Genomic DNA, 20,143 nt, shown 5'->3' with positions numbered 1-20,143 from the left:
CTAGAAAAAAATGTGAAAAATCGTAAAAGCACAGAAAAACTTGACTGCAACGTATATAATATTTAAATTTTCTACTATTTGTACTAAACGGACGATAGAGTTATTGTGTTGTCAAAGTATGTAAAAAGACTATTGTATAACTCACAAATTTTACTAAAATCTATCAATGCATTTTACTACTATTACCTTACGTATACAATTAGAAATAAAAGCACCTTATCCTATCTTGCAAAGGCTTTTCTGTTGTTTGTTTGTTGTTAAGTCCAAAGCTATACATGCCCCCCGCTAGTACAGCGGTATGTCTCAGGATTTACAACGCTAAAATCAGGGGTTCGATTCCCCTCGGTGGGCTGAGCAGATAGCCCTTTGTGGGTTTGCTATACGAAAAACACACGCACCAAAGCTACACAAAGGGGCTACATGTCCTCTGCTAACCAAAAATGTTACTTGTTTGTTTATAGTTAAGCACAGAGTTACACAGTGAGCTATCTGTGCTCTGTCAACCACTGGTATCGAAATCCGGTTTCTAGCGTTATAATTCCACAGACATAGGGGTTGCACCACCAGGAGGCACACAGATATCAAATCTCGAATTTTATCGTTATATGCCCATAAACTTAACGCTGCGTCACGAGAACGGTCTTGAAGAGGGATAGAAATTTTCGAGATCAACCATTTACTAATTTTCAAAGATATTGGTAATTTTACAAAATACCAATATCCATTTTAATTCCTCGCTGACACGTTTATATATAATGTTTTGATTTTTCGAATTTCGCGCAAAGCTACACGAGGTCTATCTGCGCTACTCGTTCCTAATTTAGCAGTGCAAGACTAGAGGGAAGGCAGCTAGTCATCACCACCCACCGCCAACTCTTGGGCTACTCTTTTACAAACGAATAGTGAGATTGACCGTTAAATTATAACACCTCCACGGCTGAAAAGGCGAGAATGTTTGGTGCGACGGAGATTCGAATCCGCGACCCTCAGATTACTAGTCGAGCGTCTTAATCACCTGGCCATGCAACGCATATATAATGGATTCCTCTAGTGCCAGGTTTATCTTCAGATATACAATAAAAATATTAAAATACGCGTTTCAATATTTCATGGTCCCAATATTTCATTAATTATTTGAAACATAAAATGGTACACTCTGGGAGAAAGTTTAGGGAAATTATCTTTCTTCATTGGTGTTTTCCTTTAAGAGCAATGGTATACAAAGTGATTTAACTGAAGAACAACAACAAAAAATACAATCGCCCACAACGTCAAACAGTTGAATAGTCCTACATTTTAAAATTATTCATACACGAAAATTCGCTACACTGTTGAGAATGAGAATAGGACGAACTGTTTCTCTTTAACGTTATCTTTAAAAAAGTAAATAATGCTTTCAATACAAAAGTTTTAAGACGAATCATACTTCGGATTATCATTAATCTCAAACAAAATTGTGAGTAGGTGGAATTCAGGGTTAAGAATATTGACGTGTTCCATTAAATATCTGTGAACATTTTAAAGATATCCAACATCACAATGAAAGTAAAAAATTCGGTTGTGAACCGAATGTTAAAACATTTAAAATAGAATAAGCGACTGTAAATTAATAAAATGAAATTATTGTTTATACTTGTTTGAAAATGAAAGATACACCTGTGACACATCTTCGGTAAGTGTATGTAAAGGTGGTATACTAGTGTTTGGTTTAAAATCTACGAATACAGTTTTGCTTGTGTTATACTAAGTTCGATTCTTTACAAGATTACAATTTGTCGTTGGATAATTTATCTCATAATTTTCATCATGGTTTGTGAGTTAAAGAAAATGGAGCCTAAATGTTACTTAAATCACTATTATGAACTAATAAAGAACAAAAACCAGTTGTTACTTTCTGCACAAAATAAAAGATATCCGTGCTTGTAAGACGAAGTGATAATGCTTGTATGACGAACTTTTATTCCTGGTAACATGAACTCACACTCTGATTCCACATCATCATATGATGTGTTATCGTATAATAATTTATCATAACTCGTTTCAACAGTATAATAAGTAGTTTAATAGAACAAAAATGAAGATTACAAAATCTTATCATCCCATGATGGTTTTATAAGCCAGAACAAACTTAAAAACAAAATACAACAATACAAGAAGAAAGATAACTGACCTCGTGTTCTTGACTAAATATTTCGTCAACGGCTACAAAAACAAAATTTTACTCATATTTGAAGCGACTTGTCTGGTGTTTGTCGGTGTGTATAAATATATATACATCCATTCTCAAAACTCAGTAACTGGTTGATTAGATAAAAATAACCCATTGGAAAATCAATGACATGATAAGTCATCAAACGTGGTTGTTTCGCAGTACAAGAAAAATAATATATTATATATATATATATTTATATAAAGAAGGAATACAACGTTCGATAAGGTTTCAACACATGACAAAGCCACGACTGTAAGAGTTCCAGAAACCGAATATTTAAATGGCAGATCGAAGCTGTGTAACATCTGTCCTGAGTATTTGATATTGAGATAGCACGCACAGGAAGCAATATATCTATATAGAAAAATATATACCATTCCTAAGCAAGTGAACTGGGCCATAAGATAATATTATTGCTAAGAAAATGTACTAAATTTTATTCACGCTAGAAAAAATTATATTATTCAAAAATTAGTTTATTACTTTAAATCTATTATAACGATTTATTTTATTACGGATCTTCAATACCCCTTATTATGTACTCATAATGTATGTTTTACTAGAAAAAAAGAACGAATAAAATATAAGATTTTTTATTGTTCTATATGACAACATTTAATGTGAAAGATACATAAACTAGTATGTTACCCATGGTTTCTTAAATAATATAAACTATATAATGGTTTCTGACCAAACAATGGAACAATTAGGACTAATATTAACGCTCTAAAAATCGGGCAAGACAACTTTTTTGGGGCATTTGTTTATTTTATTTTTGCTTTTATGATTTTTTTATATTTTATTTTACCCTTTCCGCATACTTGACGTTGTTGTTTGATTGGAAATGTTCTAAACTAATATCCATCATTTAACACTGTCATTAATTATTTAAATTAATTAAAATTTTCTAAACTTAATAATTGCGTTGATTTGTTATTGTTTCGAAATGTTTGTCGTTATTAATACATCTGAAAAAATTATCATAAAGTTATTTCTATTAAATCTCACTAGAGGCGCTGCTAACATACGTTATAAAGCAAACAATACTCTGTTTTAATCGATAATAAGCAAGTATTTCTCTTCATATTCTTAATACTGTTGTAAATAAATAAATGCACGAGAAACGTGTTTCACTACAATAATAAAAATAGCTTTGTAACTAAAACTACTGATTAAAAAGTACAGGATTTATGTATTAAATTAATAGTCATGATCTGAGACTACAAACAGAAAATATGAACTATTCTACGGGTGATAGCATGCTCATAACCGGAAAAACATACTTATGCGCGTATACTTGTATATAGAGGTTTGTAGGCCAAGCAGATAACTAAGTTCATGAACATCGAAAAATTAATCACTGTAGTTTTATTTTGTATTTCTTTACTATTGTTCAACTTTGAATATATTTAAGATTTCCTTTAATTATTAAAAACAAACAACAAGACTATTAACGCCCACAGTTTGACATGTTATAAGTAACTTTATAGGATTAGTCTACTATTCAACAAAAATTCAACTGGTAAAAGATTTCAGAAAATCCTTTAAAGAACTATAAAAATCAAAATAACGAAAATTTTATTTGTGCAAACAGTAAAATAAACTTACATTGCAGGCAGAAAACGCCACCACAAGGACAATAATGACTTGTATTAATTCCATCTAGAAATAGAATAAATCAATAAAGAGGTTATTAAATATATTTATCCAATTGTTATCAATGATTCAATGCTGAGTGTATAACTACTGACACTTTCTCAAGCAGTTATATTCATAACTTTAAGTTAACCCCGTTAGTTGCATTTTATTTTACAATTGTTATTACTTTTCCTCATTTATAATCATACCTTTTAGTTAAAAAAAAAACTTTCTAAATAACCCACTACAATTCAGTCACATTTTGTATTTTTTAAAGACTTATATATTTGTAGCGGCCGAACAAAAATATTTCTCCAAACAGTACGGCACTTGTAATAAATTGTATGACATTTATTTCTGTTACCAATGCCATGAGATCAATGTTTTTTAATGGTATCATTTTTGTAAAATTCCATGTCTCCGGCATTTTTTGTCACGTGACCTGAATCGCCCTTCTCTGGAGGCGTGTTTTGTTCTGAAAATTATCTGTTGTCTCTTTCTGATTGACTTGTATTGTTTTCAGGTTGCTGCTTTTCCTGTATATAAAAATGTTAATATGGAGTGTTTTAATTGACAACATAATAAGAAAAAACAACGATTTACTGTAATTAAACATAATAGTATAATTGCCACAGAGGTCGTTGTGCTGTGGTGAAAGGGAGTACGACTTCTGAAACAAACAAAAAAATCCACTCTCAGAATTAGTATGACGATTACCACCTTAAATAAGCTTTTTTTAAGTGTATGTTACATCTTTATAAGACTACTATTTAGGGTAATGGACATATGCTGACGTAATCACTACATTTGTTTCACTATTTACATGAAAACTTACCTTGTTGCTTGTTGATAGAATGATAAAAGCTAAAACGACAAGGTTTGCCAAAGTGTTAAAACCCATCCAAAACATCCACGGAAGGAAAAAAGTCCTACTGTTCTATAATAGGAAATTTTAAAATGTTGAAATGTTTATTTTTAACAAAATGTTCTTAAGACGTAAAAACTAATGTTTGAATACACTCATGGGACTATAATTTGCGTGTTTTTTTTTCGACTCGTAATCTGAGGGTCACGGGTTCGAATTCTTGTCGCACCAAACATGATCGCCCTTTCAGCCGTGGGGGCGTTATAATGTGACGGTCAAACCCACTATTCGTTGGTAAAAGAGTAGCCCAAGAGTTGGCAGTGGGTGGTGATGACTAGTTGCCTTCCCTCTTGTCGTACACTGATAAATTAGGGACGACTAGCGCAGATAGCCCTCGAGTAGCTTTGCGCGAAATTCAAAACAAGCGTTTTTTATTTCGTGTTTTATATTTCACTTTTACTCAGATGAAAGTTTTACTTCAACAAATCATTCTACAAACAGTATCTTGCTTTTTCAGAGGGCTCATGTTTTATATTTATTTATAAAAATATAGCTTTTAGAAAAGCAGTTTAGGAGGTTGACAACGTTTTCTTCATACAAATTGTCTCTTTTCTTGGGTAGTAGACAACATTTTGAGTTTTACAGAATTTTGTTAAAATGTGACAGATCGTTACGTAGTACTAGAAAGTTTCGAACAGATGAAAACAGATTGGTTGATATTCGAATTCACTTTGCTTACTACTTAGATGTTCCAGCCTATTAAATATTGTTTTTTTGAGTCAGGCGTGGTCTAATAATTAGTGTTTCCGCAGTGTGAATCATAAAGTTTTTGGTTCGCTAACCATTGTTGCAAAACTGCACTACGCTCTTTCGGACAGTGTCGGTCAGACAAAAGCAGTCCAAAAGTTTACGGTAGTATTGTTGACGCGGTTTTATTCTATAGCTTATCAGTTAAAAATTAGTGATGACTATGTACAGACAGCCTTTTATACAGGTGTGGGTGAGATTAGCTGGTAAACAAGTAATTTTTGCAAAACTTTAGAGCTTTGTCAATCAGCTTGTAAGACTAGGATCCTATTGGCTGCCTATCTTTGTATGATTAAGATTACGTGTGGAAGTGCCGAATTAAAGTGCTTGTAGGTGTAGTCCTTATAATGTTAAAATAGCAGTCTTGTTAAGATATCACACAATATTGTAATGTTGAAATAGTGGTCTTGTTAAGGTATCACACAATATTGTAATGTTGAAATAGTGGTCTTGTTAAGGTATCACACAATATTGTAATGTTGAAATAGTGGTCTTGTTAAGGTATCACACAATATTGTAATGTTGAAGTAGTGGTCTTGTTAAGGTATCATCACACAATATTGTAATGTAGAAATAGTGGTCTTTTAAAGGTAATACACCATCTTGTAATGTTAAAATGATGGAGTTTTCAAGGTATCACACAATACTGTAATGTTTAAATAGTAGTCTTTGAACGCTATTACACGATACTGTAACATTGAAATAGTGATCTTTTAAAGGTATCTCACAATCTTGTAGTGTTGAAATATTCTTGAAGAAGTAAAAAACTGAGCCGGACTTAAAGCCAAAATTTTTGCTTTCTCTTCTTCAGGAAGGGGAAGAAGAGGAATTCTTTTTACTGCAGATGTACTGACTGTTAAATTGTACTTTATGAGAAAGATGTTCTAGATCCTGTGCTACCATTGAAACTACATCTTTCATAATCTGTAGTGCTCAATCTGATGGCCATGTTCATGCACTATTACCTGAAACTTCAAATACCATTGTCACAATCTTCTGAGAAAGATGAAAAGGTTAGTCTTAGACCATAAATCTTGACAAACTTTCTGCAGCCTTCTACTGTGCGTGAACGTCATCTCGTAAGACCAACGTCACAAATGTCCATTGGAAGTGAACCCTCTGTTCTAGCCATAAAGGAGAGACAGGAGATGTGCATGAAAACAATGCCAAAATATAAATTTGCTGCCTAAACTTTTTTCTCTTTTTAATGAATATGGTTTAATTTGTTCAAAAGACAAAAGCCTAAGTTATCAACTTAAAAAAACAATGTTTATATTTTTATAAATGACCAACAAGTGAAAAAAAACTATTGCCATCCTCTCTTTCTCCTAACTTAATATAATATTTTAACTTTTTCCGACCTCATAAATTCAACACTTTAACTTCTGCTTTGAATGATGCTTACGATACATTTCCCACTAATTTATTTATGTTTTTCTTCATTAAAATTGGGATCAAGCTATCAAAATAAAACATACCAATAGAAATAATCACACTTCCTGTGAAAGTAAAGGTGTAGTAAACAAATAAATTCCTCAAACATTGTATATTACACATAATTTAAAAAAAACAACTAGATAATAAACGTTTATAAATAATTATTTTCATGAAACAAAACACGATTATTATTATTTAAGGTAAGTGTGAGAGTCTATAACATCAAAATTTAGCTTCTGATAACCCAGTGGGCAGAGACATAGATAGAGCATTGCTTATCATTTCACTTAGCAAACAAACCGATAGATGTATTCTTGATGAAGACAGTTTCACCTGTCAAAAACACTAAGGTGCTATCGCTTTTGTTTAATACACAGAACTGTAGTTTGCTGTTGTTTACTGTTTCATAAATACAAAACCGAAATATTTAATAACAATAATATTTACTTCTATTTATAGTAAGCCCAATAAGCCGAAATGCCCTTGCCTTTTACTTTGAACACTGACCACAGGAAATCAAAACATTCAGCAGTACCCTACCACAGTAACGGACTGACTGTCACTCTTATAACACACTCACAGCTTAAAGTTCGGGAGATAATTCATGTTATTTATTACTCAGGTCAAATTTGCATCGGCAGCTCCAGAATTTAGAGCTCTACCATGGGACGAACCCGTAGCCCTAAAACATTATTAAAAAGCTGTATGTTTTATAGAATAACTTGGGTGAATTTTATCTAAAACCAAATTATATGGTCTTATTTTACAGTTGCATTCAGATAGTAACATTTTGAAATTTCCCTTCGATTCTTTTATGGTGCATGTGGGACTTAGCTTTATTTTGTTTGTTTGTTAGTTTTAGAATTTCGCACAAAGCTACTCGAGGGCTATCTGTGCTAGCCGTCCCTAATTTAGCAGTGTAAGACTAGAGGGAAGGCAGCTAGTCATCACCACCCACCGCCAACTCTTGGGCTACTCTTTTACCAACGAATAGTGGGATTGACCGTGACATTATAACGCCCCCACGGCTGAAAGGGCGAGCATGTTTGGCGCAACCGGGATGCGAACCCGCGACTCTCAGATTACGAGTCTCACGCCTTAACACGCTACTTAGCTTTATAAAAATCCTTTTTTTGTGTGTGGTCATGCACGACATAAAGGATCTAATACAGAGTAAATTTTCCTAGATTAATTTTAATGCTATGTTTCAATTCAATGTTTAAACCAGATCTAACAAAAACAAAATATTAATTGTCTCTAATGCTTCTGATATCAACAAACTTGTAACTCACATTTATCCCTCCATATACCAAGAATGGACTAGAGACTGTGAAACCCAGACTTTTAACTAGTAAAAATAGACTAAGATTTCGGTTTTCTGAAATGAAAATATTATATATTATATTTTTCAGTGAAAACATTTTTTTTTTTACTTTTCAATACAAAAGTAACACTATAAATTCAATTTCATTTTTTTAATGCAACCAACGACTTTAAACATTGATTGGATAAAAAATAATGCATGAAATTGATGAAACTTTGTAGAATGGACGGCAACTGCCTATTGTGGAGACAAAAGTGTAGAGGACGACATTTCGAAAGTCTTCTGCCTTTTGTCCATTTTACAAAGTTTCATCATGAATACTCTGTCTAAACAATCTATCAAAGAATGTATGATATTTCCGCGTAATCGGTTTATGTTGCTGGTAATAAACATTGTATTCATGGTAAGTTGTAGCTTAGCTTTCTTGCTTTTCAAGGAAATGATTCAAAAACTTTATAAAATGTATGGTTTACCAGATTCATTTGAGAGTTACGTCATATGAACTGTAAAAACATGATGAGCCCAAAAAAACTTTATAAAATGTATGGTTCACCAGATTCATTTTAGAGTTATGTCATATGAACTGTGAAAACCTGATGAGCCCAAAAACTTTATGCAGGCATTTCATAATGACACAGTGTATCTGCTCATTTGCATAATACTCAAACATAAGTGGTTCAAATTAAGCAATTTAAATAGAACATGTTTTAGGCAAAGAGTTTTCCTGATTCACATGACTTGCGACTTTCTATTTGATAAGTAGAAATATTTCTCAACATTTTTACACAAAATATCAGGTCATCCCTTAAGTGATTGCCGATTTTAGGTTCAGAAAAAGAGAAATGATTTCAAATGCTTTTAATGTTATTTAATCAATAATGTATGTTCCATTATTATTAAGTACCTCCTGCCAACGATTCACAAGCTTCTGAACGACACTTCTATAAAATTCTTGGGGTTTGAAGGAAAAGAATGTAGAGAAGGTAGTTTTGACATCTTCAGATATTCCAAGATATTTTTTAACAATATATTTATGCAAACTTCGGAATATATGATAATCAGATGGGGCAAGGTCTGGAGAATAAGGAGGATGTGAAAGTTTTTCCCAGTCTAACTCATCAATTTTTGCATATGTGATCCTTGCTGTATGGGATCGTGCATTATCTTGGTGTAACACAACTCCTTTACGATTGATCAAAGCAGGCCTATTTTCTTTCAGCGCAATATTCAATACTCTAACTGATGACAACAGAAGTCTGATGTAATTGTTACATTGAGTGGCAGTAACTCAAAGTGGATCACACCAACAATATCCCACCAAACTCTTAATAAGACTTTACTAGGGTGGATGTCCATTTTGCGCTGTGTTTTAGCCAGAGTACCTGCACTGAACAATTATCTGCGGTGCTTAACATTTTTATAAAATATCTATTTTTCGTTTACAGTTACTAACCTGTCCAAAACAGATGAGTTACGTTCATGAGAGTGCAGAGAAGTGCAAATATCCACTCTTGCTCTAAGGTTGACTTCTGTCAAATCATGGGGGACCAATTTTCCAAGTCGTGACACCTTTCCAAGCAGTTGCAGATGACGGTGAACTGTTGAATGGGTTGAATTAAGCTTCTGTGCTAGTTCTTTAACTGTTAGAGCACAATATTCATTTAGTGCATCCAACAGCAAGTCATCATTAAACTCAACAGAACGACCTGAACTTGGCACATCACTTAAGCTGTAGTCACCTGATTTGAACTTCTGAAATCACCTTCGACATTTTCTTTCATTGAGAGACTCTACACCATAAATACCTTGAATGTTCCATGTAGTTTCTGCTGCACTATTGCCTTTTATAAACTCATAAAGCATTATTTGCCTAATGTGTTCCTCAGACACATTCATCTTCATAAGAGTTTATTTGATTAATGATATGAAAAGCAGAGTTCAGATAGTTTAATGACTTTCTGTATTAAAGTTTCGGGCATCACTTATAGGACGACCTGATACTTAGCGTTTTTATTTTACATTGTTGTTAACATGGGCTACTGTTCATACAGAACACACTGCGTCGTATTTTCCTAGGGCCAAAATTTAAACCTTCACTGTATAGTAGCTAATATGGCAATACAATAAAACTAAACATATAGTTATTAATATCCATCGAGCAGATTATATTGGATTAAGCGCACAGTCTTATCTTATAAACGCTAAATAAATAAATACGTTTATATTATTTACTGTTGGAAATTAGAACTCATTGATTGGGTAAGAAGATAACGATTTTTTCTCAAGCCTATACCATACTTTTAAAACAGTATAATTGTGGACGTTTAATAAACGTTGGGAATACAATAAATAAATTCAAAGAGTTATACTAAAAAAAAAAAAGACAGAGGGGAAACAAAAATCCGATGAAGCAATTAATTTTGTTTTTAAATATACGTATAGATACTTCTTTTTTATCAAATTATTAAACATTTATATTTATTTTAAAATATTTTTAATAAACATTTATACATTGTTTTTTATTTCCCTTTTGTATTAGTTTTGCACGTTTTTGGTGCATAATTTAGAAAATAAGTACGTGTCCATAGAGCTCCAAACTTATCTTTGTCATTCAATGTTATATTAATATATACTACCGTTTGTAAAATAGTGTAACCAACTATACAGTATCACAGTAATTAAACTCTGTAGGAAAAAAAAATTAATATAAGTTATCTTTAAGCGGCATGTTAGTATACTCAAGAAGGATACGTAAGTACAATATTCATGAAAACAAACAAGATTTTCATAGAACTAGAATATTTATATTGACACACCGAAGCTTTACTGGATAAATGAAAAACAAACATCGAATCGAATAACGGTTTTAAAACTTCTGATTAAGCAGAAAAGTTATATATATTTTTCTAGGAAATAATGATCAAACTTATAAAAATCTTCATATGCAACTGTTACTTCTGCGTTGAATGTTTTCTTTCGTCAAATTCTAACCCTCGTACAAGATGTGAGGTTGGCTATGCTAAGCCTATTTTAATACATTAAGTGTGACTAATATATCTGAAATGTAAAGACTCTACTGTTTTACTGGATTAAAAATATGAATTACGACCATAAACTGTTTTACTGAGGGTTTCTGAACATTTTTGTAATTTTAAAGAAATTTGCAAGCATTTCTTAGAAACAAAACCAAGTGTTTCTTGTAGAAAAACAAGCTAACCCAAAATTGCAGTATGCCTACTTACGATTAACATCCAGATTAATACCCCAGGACGATAGTATGTTCTCAATATTCTCTAAGTTCAACGTCATTTCCACACTTAACATGGCCAGCAACACCGAAAGAACCTGTTAAATAAGCACAGTTTTTCATCTACTTGACAATATAATAGTTACAACGTTTAATACTGAAATCAACTGCAATAATAATGGAACTTGTTGAACGAGACAAGAATAAAATTACGTAGAAATACTTTGAGAAGTTGCTAAACTCTGTATACTAAAGTATCAAAATCTACTTCTAACTTTTGTAAAAAGAGACTAAAATAAACTCTATGTTCTAAGTATCAAAAACACTTCCTAATCTTTATGAGTTGATAATATAAACTGAAAAATAAGTAGTACAATTTCCACAAAAATTAAAGAAACCTGTGGAATTTATCAAGTATTAAACTCAAACCAAGCTAACCTGTTGAAATACGTTATTGAAATTAATAAATCCATCCTCGAACATTAAAAGATTTGATAATTCTCATATTCTTAATGAATATTGTTAAAACAAAACATTGTTACAGTTATTGAAACTACCTTCAAGTACTAAAAGAAGTTTTTTGTAGTTAATAAATCTACCTTCAAACAATGAAATATCCTATTTAAATTAACGTGATATTTTAAGTATTATAACAACTTACAAAACCCAAGACACTGTTAAATTAATTCAGGTATGAAAATTAGGCAGCGTTAGGCAGCTTGTTAAAATAAAAAACAAACGTGCAAACACATAGTTTAAATAGACTGAACGTTTGCGCGTTTGTTTTAGAAAAAAAGCAAAACAAAAAAACATATTGGGCTATCTTCTGTGTCCACAACAGAGAATCGACCCCGAGATTTTAGCGTAAATTTATGCTGTCCTACCAGGGAGTCATACTGAAGTAACTTATTGAAATAATCTCATAATTTTAACTGTAGAGTTGCCCACGAACCATTTAAAGACTGGTTTAAATAACTAGAGTATTCTGATTACTAAACTTGAAAGTCCCCCCCCCCTCAGTGGCACAGCGACATGTCTGCCAACTCATACTGCTATAAACCGGGTATCGATATCCGTGGTGGGCAGAGCACAGATAGCCCATTGTGTAGCTTTGTGCTTAATTCTAAACAAACAAAAAACTGAGAAAATCGTTTCAGACATAATATTGTAGAAACGTATTTTGTAGATTGACGAGTTCTCATGGATTATTTGCAGGGATGTCGCTGGGCACTGGCACAAGGGGCCTGTACCATGAACTCACAGTTTGTGTATTTAAAATATCAGAATAGAGAATTATGATTGACACCATACTGAAATGCGTCTACGGGCCCGAGCCCTGAATCTATTACGTACCTAACAAAGTCTCTGTTATTTGATTAAAAAAAATTCAACAACTGTAAAGGAATTTCTTTCTTTCTTCGGTGATGTTTGCTATAAACTACTCTCACTATAACACAAGTTATAGACCTAAGTTCAAGAACGACATTTAGTAGAAACTGTGATACTAATGCACGATAAAGATACAAATAAATTTATAGGTTTGTCTCGCTAATCAATCGAGAAACATAACAAAGGCGATAAATCTCTTCACTGACACTGAGCTGAATCACAAGAATGCTAATTAACTCAATGGTTCACACAATCAAATCGTACCTTTGTTTCTATATACTACATGAAATATTTAATTTCTACAAGGCCTTAACTTTCATAAACTTTATAAACATATTGAATCATCATTATGATTATCTTCCTTTATACTGATATATTAAAAATATAACTTACAAGAGTTTTTTAATTATCAAAACCAGTAATAAGTTCAAAAAGAAACATAAGATATAGTTCATGGTATAGGCTCTTTAACAGGCAGGAAGGGGAAAAATCTTGCGACAAATTTCGTATTAAAATTACTGATCAGAATTAATTATGAATAGTTTTATACAATACGATATCCCTAATAATTTCAAATCCCTCTAAAGTTTACTAGCCTCACTTTAAATATTATCGTATTATTTTTATTATGCGACATTATAAAAATTTTGTAAGCTGGAAAAACATTGTAAGACAAAGACAGACGGCAAATATACAATTTTAGAAGAGAAATTTAAAAATATATTTTTATATTAATTTGAAAACATACCATTACAAAGATAAATGGCCCGGCAGGGCCAGGTGGGTTAAGGCGTTCGACTCGTAATCCAAGGTTCGCGGGTTCGAATCCCCGTCGCACCAAAAAAACATGCTCATCCTTACAGCCGTGGGGGCGTTATAAAGTTACGATCAAACCCACTATTCGTTGGTAAAAAGAGTAGCCCAAGAGTTGGCGGTGGGTGGTGATGACTAGCTCCCTTCCCTCTAACCTTACACTGCTAAATTAGGGACGGCTAGCGCACATAGCCCTCGTGTAGCTTTGCGCAAAATTAAAAAAAAAAAACAAGAAACAAAGCATTGGCCAAATCACGTGTTTCTTCATTCCAGTTCTGAAGTGATGGCGCGTGAGGTTTGTTATTCGAGAAACACAGGTTAGCCATCCATATTTCTGAACCATTGACCATATTGACCAAAGAAGAAACTGGCCGTCGGCAACTAATTTTACTTTGTACCTTATTACCGTTAATTACTGTGTATCGCTTTTTGTTATATTTTGTACATATATTAACACCAGGTACATAACATGTGAACGATTATTTTGATATTACCTCTACTACTGTTTTACGCTTGAGAAGTTTGACACAAGATCTCCTTACAAGGCCTTTTGAAAACGTACTGATTTATACGTACATAAAAAGATGCGTCTATCCTGAACTCCACCTTCGGTGAAGAATTCGCTAAGTTTACGCGCTATTGACGGGAGCATTAATCTTGATTTATACACACACAAGCAGATGTGTTTATCTGGTTTTACATTTACGCAGATATACGTGTTAATATCGATTTGTAAGTACATTAACAGATCCGTCAATCTTGGTTTGTATGTACAGATAAACGCATTAATCTCGGTTTGTTATGTACAGATAAACGCATTAATTTCGGTTTGTACACAATACAGATAAATGCGTTAATCTTGGTCTAAATGTACACCAACAGATCCGTTAACCTTGGTTTGTACGTACAAAACCTTGGTCGTGATATACGTTTACGTATAATAGATGGAAGCTTGTCTATCTGTATCATTTTTAACATATAACAAATGTAAAGTGTGCATTTATAGTCCAGTGTGTTTTGTTTTTAATACAGTCGATATCACATACGTTTCTTAAATATTATTCATAAACCCTTGTGTACTTATTTAGGTTTACGTTCACAATACCAGGGTTATTGTTCTTAGTTTAGTACAGTATTGGCGGCAAGGGTTTGTTTTGTTATGAATTTCGCGCAAAGCTACACGAGGGCTATCTGCGCTAACCATCCATACTTTAGCAGTGTAAGACTAGAGGGAAGGCAGCTAGCGATCATCACCCACCGCCAACTCTTGGGCTACTCTTTTACCAACGAATTGTGGCATTGACCGTCATATTATAATGTCCCCACGGCTGAAAGGACGAGAATGTTTGGTCTGATGGGGATTCTAACCAGCGACCCTCGGATTAGGAGTCGAGTACAGTGGCAATAGTTTCAGAATCGATCATTCCGCGAACATTTGGTATACTTAAAAAATCCTGCTGCTGTCGTCAGGTGGGTCAGTGATAAGTTTGTGGGCCTAACAACTCTAAAATCTGGAGTTTGATTCTATGCGGTGAACAGATAGCCAAATGTGTGACTTTGCACTAAAACAAACAGTCTCTTAACAGTAACAAAAAAAAAGTGTTTGTGTGTGTTTAATCAATGTCTTCGAATTTTATCTCGGTTTACACACACCGCGTCAAGTGTCGAATGTTCAATACATTTTGTTCTGTTTTTGATATGACTGATTTCTTAATCAACTTCGATTTATTTACATTATCGGAAATCTTTTATCATTGTTAATAAACATAACACTAGATATACATATTGATATTCAAACAGTGTCGGAAGTAAAAGATAAGGACTATGTAGAAGATTACCTCGTTCTATGCAAATTAGAAATTTATTTCAAACCATTGTAGAGGTAACGTTGATGTAAAGCGACATATGTCCAAACTACGTTATGACATCGGCGTTCGTAAACTCGTCGCTTTTTGGACGCAAAATACTCATATATTTAGAAAATAAAGATATTCGAAGATATCCCTCGTACTTAATAGTACTAAAAACGGAAGAATATGGATCATCTTGAGGATCCAGTGTCATCCAAAATAGATACCTGCTACAAGTTCTATAACAGTGAAAATCCATGAGCACGTAGGGCAATAACAAAAGCTCCGTGTGCCGTAGGCAATATTACATAAAATAAAGAAGAAAGATTTCCGTCTGAGAAAATAATCAAGTAACATGTACACAAGTTGGGTTTGTGCCATATCTGCTCAGCCGTCGCATACCTTAAGTATTTGGAGAATAAAACAGGTATTCCTGTTATTCTATATGAAGACATACTAGTCGAGTTGCATAATACAGCGTCTATGGATTTCTTTGCAATCGCACTGTTGAAACAGAAGCTCGAAAACCGCACAATAGATGGCTTATGAAAACAATGAAGGCGGGAGAGGTGTGATTTGGATATGACAGCCTTAATTAAGACGGAGCTTTTGAATGGGAACTACGTCTTGTTACTATTGTCAAGATGGGAGGTCGGCAGAGAGGGGATTGCCAAATGTGGTGATGATGACTGTAATGGCCGTAGTGAGACTCTAAACTCGTTTTAATATAACAAACTAAGCCTCTGTAAAATGGGGTGTATTAATCCTCTTGGTATTAACATTTAGTATCATGTTCATTAATTTTAGTGCATGCGCAGAAACCAGAGTATTGAAAATCTCGACAAATAACATTGAAATTGGTTTCTACCTAAAGCGAGTTGGACATAGAATTTCACTAACACTGAGTAATTAGAATGTAAACGAAAAATATTATACATTTTTCAACATAATTCCCGGATTTTATGTCCGTTTTCGAACAAATTGCATTGAGAACTTTCACGTACATTTTATATTGCACAAAATATTTTGATTATAAAAAGTTGTAACTACATCAGTACAACCAAAAACATTCTACCTCGCACTAAAATCTAGCTTATATTTACCGAAGACTTACCACTGTGTAAACACCGCAGATAATCGTCCCGTCTCTAGTGGTTTGATTACAACAAAAACTCCGTAGAAGAGGCATTGCGATTAGGTTTACGATGCCGAGCACTAGCGAAGTCCAGGCTTATAGTCTTGACTGTTTCATAACAAGCTAACTATACGATACTGCATATTATTATACACTTGTATCATTCGTTCGATTGTAATCATTGTTTCTGAGGCACAAATAATCGAAAAGAAACTCTTATCGGTGTCAGACACGAACATTTGAACACCACAGGTAGACGTAATTATTGCTATTCAATACAATCGATGTACTGTACGTATTTATTTCCCTATTAAAATCGCGAACGAATTTCTGCCAGTTTCTGATATCATGTTATTTTGAAAACAGAACTCTTTAAACCATTAAAACTGTTAACCTTACCATTTTTACTCACTCCTTCACTTTTGTAATTGTCTATTATTTTATTTAGTGTTTGACGTATTTGCATCTATGCCAAATTGAAATTGTTCTTTGGTTTTAAACTAATAACTAGAAATAAAAGCTCCCAGTTAGCAGCACCCTACCGTAAATCATACACACTAAGAGATTGAATGACAAACCCGATTTTAACCATTCAAGATAATAGCTCCCTAATGCTCTAGATTCGGCATGGCCATGTGGTTAAGGCACTTGACTCGTAATCCGAAGGTGGCGGGTTCAAATCCCCGTAGCACCAAACATTCCCGCCCTCTCAGCCGTGAGAATGTTATAATATGACGGCAGTAAATTCAACTATTCATTGGTAAAAGAGTAGCTCAAGAATTGGCGGTGGTTGATGATGACTGGCTGCCTTCCCTCTAGTCTTACACTGTAAAATAAGGGACGGCTAGCGTAGACAGCCCTCGTGTAGCTTTGCGCAAAGTCCAAAACCAAACCAAACCTAATGCTCTGAAAAACACCTACATTTAAGACTCTACTAACACACCGAGGTTTTTATTTATTTGACAAATTTCAATTTATGCCTTATAACACTAAGCTACAGTCATGTGAAAAAGTTAGGACACCCTATGAAAGCCTGTGTATTTTTGTAACTTTTTGAAAAATAGATATTTAATCTTAATTTTAACAATACTGAGAGATTATAGGAATACAACTAAACAATTAAAACTGAAGAAAAAACTTTAAGATCTTCTGTAAATGTAATTCTACAAAAACGCATATTCTAACTGAGGAAAAAAGTAGGACACCCTACCCCCTAATAGCTAGTGTTACCCCCTTTGGCTGAAATAACTGCAGTGAGACGCTTCTTGTAGCCATCTACCAGTCTCTGACATCGGTCTGAAGAAAGTTTGCCCCACTCCTCAATGCAGAATTCTTTCAGCTGTGAGATGTTTGAGGGGTTTCTTGCATGTACAGCCCGTTTCAAGTCACCCAACAGTATCTCAATGGGATTAAGATCTAGACTTTGACTCGGCCAATCCAGGACTCTCCATTTATTAGTTTTCAGCCAGTCCTTGGTTGATTTACTGGTATGTTTTGGGTTATTGTCGTGTTGCAGGGTCCAGTTCCGCTTCAGCTTTAATTTTATTACAGATGGTCTCACATGTTCCTCAAGCACCTTCTGATACACAGGATGCATGGTGGATTCTCTGATTGTGAGCTGTCCAGGTCCTGCTGCAGCAAAGCAGCCCCAAACCATGATACTTCCACCTCCATGCTTCACAGTTGGTATGAGGTTCTCTTCCTAGAATGCTGTATTTGGTTTATACCAAACATGCCCTCTGTTCTGGTGTCTAAATAATTCAAATTTGGACTAATTTGTCCAAATAACATTATTCCAGAAGTCCTGGTCTTTGTCTACATTCACTCTGGCAAACTTCAGTCTGGCCTTGATGTTTCTCTTAGAGAGCAAAGGTTTCATCCTTGCACACCTCCCATGCAAGTTAAACTTGTGCAGTCTCTTTCTGATTGTAGAGGCATGCACTTTCACATCAACAGTAGCCAGAGCCTGCTGTAGGTCCCGTGATGACATGTTAGGGTGTTTGGAGACCTCTTTTAGCATCTTGCGGTCTGCTCTCGGAGTGAACTTGCTTGGACGACCAGACCTGGGCATGTTGGCAGTTGTTTTGAAAGCCCTCCACTTGTTGACTATTTTCCGAACAGTGGAATGGCTGATTTCAAAATCTTTTTGGGATCTTTTTAAATCCCTTACCAGACTCATAAGCTGCTACAATTTTCTTTCTGAAGGCCTCAGACAGCTCTTTTGCTCTCACCATGGTGCTTACTCTCACTTCAAGTCAGGAGCACACCAAACTAAATGTCTGAGGTTTAAATAGGGCAAGCTTCATTCAAAATGCTGAGTAACGATCTTCTTTCTAATCATGTGCACCTAGTGTGATACAACTTGTGTGAGTTGAGCCATTTTAAGTGGAAATAAATGTGGGGGGCGTCCTAACTTTTTCCTCAGTTAGAATATGCATTTTTGTAGAATTACATTTACAGAAGATCTTGAAAAGTCTTTTCTTCAGTTTTAATTGTTTAGTTATATTCCTATAATCTCTCAGTATTGTTGAAATTGAGATTAAATATCTATATATCCAAAAATGTTACAAAAATACACAGGCTTTCCTAGGATTCCTAACTTTTTCACATGACTGTAAGTCTTGCGTTCTTCATTATTTTTAGTTCAGGTCAAAACACATATAATGAGGTTTGAGACTGTAAATTTTATCAGCTGAATTTTTTACAATGTAAATTCAAGGTGTAAATAATATATGTATTAAATATCTTATGATGTCAGTTTTTAAGGTTTTTTTAAATTATACACACTAAACATCAGTGATAACTTAAAATTAATGACGTATGTTGACATTATTACTTTTAATTATAACTTTATTGCTTTTTTAAATACGAAAAATAAATACAAGCGTAAACATATACACACATGCATTCTGATGTATTAACTCGGTATCTTAATTAGTTTTTGGTTTTATGTCACCTTATCAGTTTGCTGAAGTTATTTTTGTTAAAAACTAAATATTTCTTAAAGGCGTTGTTCTTAGTTGAACATTAGAACATTTGTTAGAAACTTCAATGTTGACCAATAGTTTAAAGTGTTGGAAAGTTTTCAAAAATGTACTGAATTCAAACATTTCTGAAGATTCCACTGTGTTAGGAAAAGATTACAAAATTTATAGTAATAAAGGCATTTATTACTGGACAATTAATTTTCCGTGTACGTTATAAATGTAAAGCAGCAATTTCTATTTGTGCAGATGTGCCTTTCGACAATGCATGGACATTGTCTTGAACAGGGCCGGAGTAAACGTGGGTTACTCTGACTCTCGTGTAGTGTCTACACTTAAAAGTAGTGCTCACAAAAGTTAAGGAAGGAGGTAGAGAACCTGACCCTCCATGGTATAAAAACTATCCAAACACCAACAAGGAAACGAGCGAAAGATTTCTGAA

General features: G+C 33.8%; 1 protein-coding gene across 1 annotated transcript; it reads right to left on the bottom strand.

Annotated features, from left to right (window-relative positions):
* Positions 1–2,064: 2,064 nt before the first annotated feature.
* Positions 2,065–16,902, bottom strand: LOC143245042 (uncharacterized). Its single transcript, XM_076490829.1, has 6 exons — positions 16,697–16,902; positions 11,526–11,628; positions 8,252–8,337; positions 4,686–4,787; positions 3,821–3,874; positions 2,065–2,566 (listed from the first exon to the last, which is right to left on the bottom strand). The coding sequence occupies exons 1-6, from the start codon at positions 16,769–16,771 to the stop codon at positions 2,489–2,491; spliced, it is 498 nt and encodes a 165-aa protein (XP_076346944.1). The 5' UTR covers positions 16,772–16,902; the 3' UTR covers positions 2,065–2,488.
* Between the last annotated feature and the right edge of the window lie 3,241 nt (positions 16,903–20,143).

This window comes from Tachypleus tridentatus, chromosome 2, assembly GCF_004210375.1.
Source record: "Tachypleus tridentatus isolate NWPU-2018 chromosome 2, ASM421037v1, whole genome shotgun sequence".
Classification (NCBI taxonomy): Eukaryota; Metazoa; Arthropoda; class Merostomata; order Xiphosura; family Limulidae; genus Tachypleus; species Tachypleus tridentatus.
The sequence above is the reverse complement of the archived record's forward strand: the minus strand, read 5'-3'. Positions and strand labels throughout refer to the sequence as shown.

Coding starts and splice junctions, on each gene's coding strand:
- LOC143245042 (XM_076490829.1), bottom strand. CDS start 16,771: ATGCCTCTTCTACGGAGTTTTTGTTGTAATCAAACCACTAGAGACGGG. Junction 11,629..16,696: donor TCTGCGGTGTTTACACAGTG/GTAAGTCTTCGG, acceptor CTTATTTAACAG/GTTCTTTCGGTGTTGCTGGC. Junction 8,338..11,525: donor TATTAATCTGGATGTTAATC/GTAAGTAGGCAT, acceptor TTTTCATTTCAG/AAAACCGAAATCTTAGTCTA.